Below are 6,777 nucleotides of genomic sequence, written 5' to 3'. Positions count from 1 at the left end.
GCGCGCCGGCCCCCCGGGCTGCCAGGAGGGGGTGGAGGGGGCCTTGCACGAAGCTCTCCGCTCCTCCGCTGCCGGCCGTGGCTGGGAGGGGGCCGAGGAGCCCCCAGGCCTGGCCATGGAGGTGCATCTCACAAAGGACATCTCCTGCAAGGACAGAGCAGAGTCAGGCCGGTTAGACAATCCACTAAATAAATAGCTTGTACATTGGCACAATCTCCATTTGACACTAAGTATGAAACAGAAAGTATATGACCTACCCTGGGGCGGGTTTTCAGGGCCTGGACTGCCCCTGTGATTGCCCGGATCCAGCTGTGCATGTCCTCGGGGCTGTCTGCCTGCAAACACACCAGCCCCAGTGAGGCTCTGCCTCCTGCCCTGTGACGGACACACAGAGGCACCGGCTGTCCTGGCATTCCCAAGGCTCTGCTCTGCCTTTTCCTGCTTTCTCAAACAGCCCCTACTATAAATAATCCCAAGGGAGAAGTGAATCCCCCTGAAGTTCTCCCTCACACCCATGTGTTACAACCCCATCAGCTCATGTTCGCTGGTGAAGGACTGTAGGGAACAGCCCATTTCTTGAGAGATGAACTTTCTGCCCCAAAAATTATCCTGGCCTCAGCTGCTCACCTGGATGTAGAAGGTCCTGGAGCTCGTTATGATTTCAAAGAGGTTGTCCCGCATCAGGAGGTCACTAGAAACAGTGAGAAAGAGACAGTCACACCCCAGCTGCCATTGTGGACAGAAAAAGCCCTGTATTTATCATCGTCTCTGGAGTGTGCTAGGGAGGAACATATTGAAGGCAAACCTTGGATCTCATTGGGATTTTGAGAAGAGTCGAGATCCCCAGAGAGCTTCAGCCAGAAACCCCCCAGCTCTACCATCAGCTGACAAACCCCTGCCCTCCCCTGCCATAATGCACTGCATTCCCAGCTCGTTTTAAATATCAGCTTGCTATTACTTATTAGGAATAAACAGTTGAGAGATACATTAATGCATTATATCTTTAGTTCAGCTGAAGAGGTTTGTTTTCTCAGGTTATTTTTCATTGCAAGTCTTTAGGTTACTTTGATTTTATCAGTGTTTGCTGCAATATCTTGTTCCCGAGACACTGCAGCCGCCTGGGCTAGTTTAAAGCAAACACCTCGAGAGCCGCTTCCCATGAGCAGCTGGAGCAGCCCAAGCTCCCACTGGCTGCTCTGGGCTGACACAGCCTGGGGCCACAGCAGGGAAACACGGGTGGGAGCATTACCCAGACTTGACCAGGCACTCGTGGGTCTTGCAAACATCTTTCAAGAGAATCGAACGCAAAGGCTCCTTGTCCTGCAGAGGCGAGAGGAGACAGCGATGGGCTTGGCTGGCCCCGGGGCTGGGATGTGCCTCCCCCAGAGGTCCCTGCACCAGCGCAGCAGCGGTGCCAGAGCCCTGCCCGGGGTCCCCGGGGAGCTGCTCACCTGCTCACACTTGTAGTAACTGATGGAAAACTCATCCAGAACGAAGTACCGCCGCTTCCAGCTCTTCCTCTGGAAGAGAAGGAAATTGCTCAGTGCTCAGCTCTGCCGCTCTCTGTCGAGGTCCTGCACCCAGAGCATCCTTGGAGCACCCCCAGCCCACGGGGAGCGCCAGCCCCGGGCCGCTCCCCGGCACTCACCACGTTCCCCTGTTTGACGCAGAAGCCGCTCTTGAGCGGGAGTGGCCCGGCGGGCGGCTTGGCGGCCGAGGGGGGGATGTAGCTCTGCGAGCGCCGCAGCAGAGGGTGGGCGGCCACCTCGCTGCCCTCGCCGCCGTCCTGCCACCAGAGAGAACAGAGTCACCGTGAGCAGGAGGGCAATTCCCTGATGGAAGGCAGGACACCCAGTTGCAGGGAAAAGCCACCTGACACAAGCCCCGCGTGAAGTGTGAGCCAAGGGCTAACTGCAGTGCTGAACATGGGCAGAGGAACGAGCCAGCGTCCAGAGCTGATGTTCTCTCATCATGTGTAGCTTTCCAGGCTGCTGCCTTGGTACTATTCACCCTTTTGGCAACCATGTGTTAAAAACAAGAAATCAGAAAGGCTGCAGAAAAGCAATTTGAGGGCTGAAGATAATCCCCTGCAGCAGGGAGTTAATAGAGCTCATCTGCCTGGCTCGTCATGCACCAAGAGGTGACTCGACTGCACCACTGAAGGTATGAGGAGAACAAGAACCACCAGACAAACACAAGTTAGAAAGGAATGCTTTCCAGTGGGAGAAGGCAATAAAGTCTCTGGTTCGCATCTTCAGAGCAAAGTTCTCCCAAAGATACTTGGGTGTTTGGAGTTCAGGAAGAGAAGCTGTGCCTCCTCCGGCCTCAAGCTCTCCCTCCCCAAGTGCAGTGCTCACTGCTGTGAGCAGAGGGGCTGTGGTCATGACTGTGTGCCCAGCACCCACCCCTGGCTCCCCCGAGCACATCCCAGTGCACCCCAAGGGCGAGACCCTGCCCCGCCTCCAGCATCATCCCAGCAGGGCCCTCCCTTCCCCCCAGCAGTGCAGAGGATGGTTGAGACGAAACATCTTCTGCACTCAGCTTCTTCCCCATCCCTCCAACCCCTTCCTCCCACTCAGCTGAGGTTTGAGCATTGCCATGGCAGCAGGGTGGCCCTGGCCACTGCCAGCCTTATATGGCCCCGTGCAGTGCCACTGCCAAACCTGCCCGCCCTGCACCTTCCAGAGCTGCTTCAGTGTCCCCAGGACGGACAAACAGCTTTTTGTCTGGCCTCTAAGTGCTGCCCAGCCCCTCCGGAGAGCAGTGAAGCACAGCTGCAGCATGGCCAGGATGGGGATGCCACCCACGCCCCCTGCCCAGGGCTGCACCAGCTGTGCCAGGCATTACAGATGTGGTGTCCAAAGCCAGAGGTGAGGACACTCCTGCAGCAGGGAGTGTCACATGCCCAGGAGCTGGGGTGATGCTGCTGGCCCGTCTGGGGGTGCGGCCAGAGCGTGGGACTCCCCACTCAGTCCCGGAGCACCGGCTGGGGCACAGCCAGGAAACCACAGACACGCCCAGGAAGCTGCAGCAGGAGAATGGCCATTTCACACGGGGGAAGCAGCAAGAGCACGGAAATATTCTGGCAGCTGATGCACCACCTCCAAAAAACCCCTCTGCACCCCACAAACCTCCGTACACCGCTGCATCCTGCCAAGCCCTGCAGCCAGGGAAGCATTAAAAGCATCTGCCAGCAGAAACTGCTGCAATGATCTAATTCTCTGCTCTATTTTTAGTGCTGCCACTGATAAGAGCTGAAGTGAGACCCAGAGCTGGACAAGTGCCCAAAGGTGGAAGACGCTGATGGCCACATGCACACCCAGCTGCGTGCCACAGCAAGGGATGCAGAACCACGGAAAGTGGTGCCAGCCACCACCCCCAGGACAGTCCCTGCGGCTGCTGTGGTGGGGGCACCAGACACAGGCTTCCTCTGCCCTGGGTACCTCAAGAGGAGATTTGGACCCAGGACATGTGGGTGGATGGCGATGGCCAGGAAGCTGAGCAGATTCATGACCTCCTCCTCCTCACACCCCTCATCTCATCACACTTCAGAGTGAGACAAAGCAGAGGTGTTCAGGGCGCTCAGAGCAGCCATTTATACCTGCAGGGGAAGGGTTTGCAGGCACGCTGTTTCCAGAAATGAAAGTGCAAACCAGCTCACCTGGTTGATGGAGATGGGTGTGTGGACCACGACCCCCCCAACAATCTCGGTTTTGTAGGCCACCTGGGGCTTCCTGTCCTGGGCCACCACCGGAGGCTTTGTGATTTCCGTGGCCGGTGGGACGCTGCCGCCCTTGGGCACCTGCGGGAGAAAGGAAAGGATGAGGGGCACAGGGTGACCATGCTGGGCAGCCCCACACCTGCACTGGGCACCCCCACACCTGCACTGGGCACCCCATCTATGTCTAATGCAGCAACATCCCTTTAAAAAACAACTCCTTAACAAGCACCCCAGTTAGGGAGGGTGTGGAACCCCCTGGGGGGCAGGAGACACCCAGAGGAGAGATGAGAGGTGCTCAGTGATTAAGCGTCCCTTCACAGGCGCCTGTGATTTGCCTCTGCAGCTCAGTGAGTTTGTGGGACACTTGCTCCTTTAATTGTCCCCGCTCCACTTACAGCCAGCCTTAATGAGGAGCTGGGTCTGGCTAACGAGGCCGAGCGGCGTGGCTGCAGTGACAGCCGGGCACTGCTGTGACCCCAGCGCTGGCTGCGGCCCCGATGCGAGCGGCCCCGCACCCCTGGGCAGAGGCTGTGCTGCAGCAACACGGCCCCCAGCACTGTCATCATCCCCTTTCCCTTCCCAGCTCCCTCCCTCTGGCACCTGGCTCTGGACAGAGAGGTGAGTTTCCAAGTGTCCCTTCCCAAGCCTGCACTTCAACTCCCCTAATGCCAACCCCCGCTCCTGCCTTCCCCACAGAGCAGGGCAGAGTGGCAGCATCACCCACACCCCGGTTAGCCCCGGGTTTCCCAGCCAGCCTGTGACAGCTCCTCCCTGAAGGGCTGGATGAGCCGGTCGGCCAGCTGGGACGCAGCCAGAGTGGGGAAGGGCTGGCCAAAATCAGGGTATGGAAATCACCACGGTTTCTTGCAGAAGCAGAAGATTCATCTCATTCTCCTGTCACCCCAGCTCCCACCTCCACCAGCTCACCAGACTCCCCCTGCCCCGCAGGCTGCCCTGGAGGAAACTGCTGACAGTTCACCCAGACACAGAGCCCAGGCAGGCTGCAGCTACAGCTCTGCCCAGCTCTGGAGGTGGAGTCTGTGGCCAATATTAGCTGGACCCAGAAAGAGAAGGCACGAGCCAGAGCAGTCTGGTGGCTGCAGGCACAAACGTCGTCACACTTAATGTATTTGCAGAGAAAAAAAGAAAATACAAGCTAGGTCTGGTCTTGCAGATGAGTTTCCCACAGAGACTACAACATGGCACTCCAGGGATTTTAAAGAAAAATCTCATTGATAGCCCTCAATCCTAAACTGTTTACATGATTTTTCCTTACATTTCGTTTACATACCATGAACAACACGCATCAGCGCATGATCTAGTAAAATTCTGCTCACATTAAACTGCTCACTGCAGTTCAGCAGAAGCCCCCAACCCTTTCACAGGGACGACCCCCCCCCCCCCAGGCAGAAGCCATCCCAAGCCCCCAGTGCAGGCACTGCCAGCTCAGCATCACCCCCAGCCCGGGGACAGCGCTCCCGGTCGTGCTGCACAGGGAGGGAGCGCAGCACATCCCCATTGCCCGGAGCTCCGGGCAGCTGCGGAGCACAGACTCTGCGAGGTACTGGGTCAGTGACCATTAGCTCACGGCTCTGTGAACACACCAGTAAATGAGAGGAGATGGCAGATGAACCCCTCTGGATGCAGGCACAGCCTGCCTCCCCATGCCCCACAGTGCAGGGCATTCGCTGCGCCTCATCACAAGATCCAGCATTCCGGGAAGAATAAAAATTGAATAAATAAGTTATTGAAGCACAAGAAAGCCACCCTTTGACAGCCACAGTGAGGAGCTGGCTGGGCCAGATCCTAGCCAGCAGAAGCAACAGGAGGTGGAGGGCCTGGAGCAGGAGGGGATGTGGACAGCACCACCAGGACCTCCCTGAGGCACAGCTGCTGTTCCCTCACAGCTGGGCTGGGAGGGCGAAGGAAGATACACAAGTAAACCCCAACCACAAGGGTCCCTGGGGATGGTGGAGGGAACAATTGAGAAGAGCATTAAGTAACCTACCGTAATCTTACTGGCCCTGTTCAGCGCCTCCACCCAGTCCTGCAGGTCCTTTTGGTCACTGGCTTGCAAGAAATAGCGCTGGGACAGAGCGTTGATAACTGCCAGAGAAGGGAAGGACAAGGAGAGCTGGCAGCAGCCGGAAGGATTAATGGGACAGGTGCCCACACTGCAGCCTCCTGTGGCAGGGTGTCCCCCCACAGAGCCCACCAAGACCCCACTCACTCACCAAAGCAGAACGGAGTTTTAGGCTTCTGTTTCGGGGTGGCAATGCTAACCTGTGACAGAGCAAGTCAGGGGAAAAATTAGACATAACAGCACATGCTAATGGTGGGCACAAGAGCTGGAAGTTTCCACCCACCCACCCTGCTCCCTGCCTGGGCTCTGCCACCCCGGGCAGGACCCCTGAGCAGGACCCCATGCCTGTGAAGACAACTTGAGCTACAGCACAGCTGGGCCAGCTGACGGGAACTGGCCCGTGTCAGAGCAACGCTGACCACATGCAGCAGAGGGTGCCGGCTCCCTGGGGAAGGTCAGCATGGAGCCAGGACTTTCATCCCCTGCATCCCCTCAGGCACTGGCTGAGCTGCGCAGCAGAGGACAGAAAGCTTTCAAAGGACCTGAAAACATCAGCTCTTCTGGATTAACACAGTCACTCTCACCAGCAATTAAAAAATTTGGGGGAAAATAGTGGTGGTTTTTCCCTGAAAAGTAGGAATCATTTATATAAGAATAATATTCCTTGGGGCTCCACAAACAGCATTCATGGAGTATTTATTCTGACAGTCCTCCTCCTTCAAAGCCAGTCCATAATGCTTTAAATATGTTTTCTCAAGCAAACCTCCGTTTTTCTGGTATGTTTACTGTTGGTAGTTCCAGCCACTGACAGAACCCAACCCCGCAGTTTGTGACCAAATGCTGTCCTGCAGCAATTTTCATTTAAACTAAAACCTATATAATTTGTGAGGCTCTTTCCAAAATGGGGAAGGCTCAGCCTCCCAGCATTGCTTCATCTGTGCTTAATTTATAAATCATGATTCAGCACGAACAC

General features: G+C 56.5%; 1 protein-coding gene across 1 annotated transcript in view; it reads right to left on the bottom strand.

Moving 5' to 3' along the window:
* Positions 1-6,777, bottom strand: part of PLEKHA2 (pleckstrin homology domain containing A2) — an 18,532-nt gene that overhangs the window by 2,532 nt on the left and 9,223 nt on the right. Inside the window, exons 5-13 of the mRNA XM_017732626.1 lie at positions 5,956-6,004; positions 5,730-5,827; positions 3,662-3,802; positions 1,649-1,786; positions 1,452-1,520; positions 1,250-1,320; positions 628-691; positions 258-335; positions 7-144 (exon numbers count right to left, since the gene is read on the bottom strand). Coding sequence (XP_017588115.1) covers positions 7-144; positions 258-335; positions 628-691; positions 1,250-1,320; positions 1,452-1,520; positions 1,649-1,786; positions 3,662-3,802; positions 5,730-5,827; positions 5,956-6,004 — 846 coding nt within the window. The remainder of the gene's footprint in view (positions 1-6; positions 145-257; positions 336-627; positions 692-1,249; positions 1,321-1,451; positions 1,521-1,648; positions 1,787-3,661; positions 3,803-5,729; positions 5,828-5,955; positions 6,005-6,777) is intronic.

The sequence above is a fragment of the Corvus brachyrhynchos genome, unplaced genomic scaffold (genome assembly GCF_000691975.1).
Source record: "Corvus brachyrhynchos isolate BGI_N302 unplaced genomic scaffold, ASM69197v1 scaffold150, whole genome shotgun sequence".
Lineage (NCBI taxonomy): Eukaryota > Metazoa > Chordata > Aves > Passeriformes > Corvidae > Corvus > Corvus brachyrhynchos.
The sequence above is the reverse complement of the archived record's forward strand: the minus strand, read 5'-3'. Positions and strand labels throughout refer to the sequence as shown.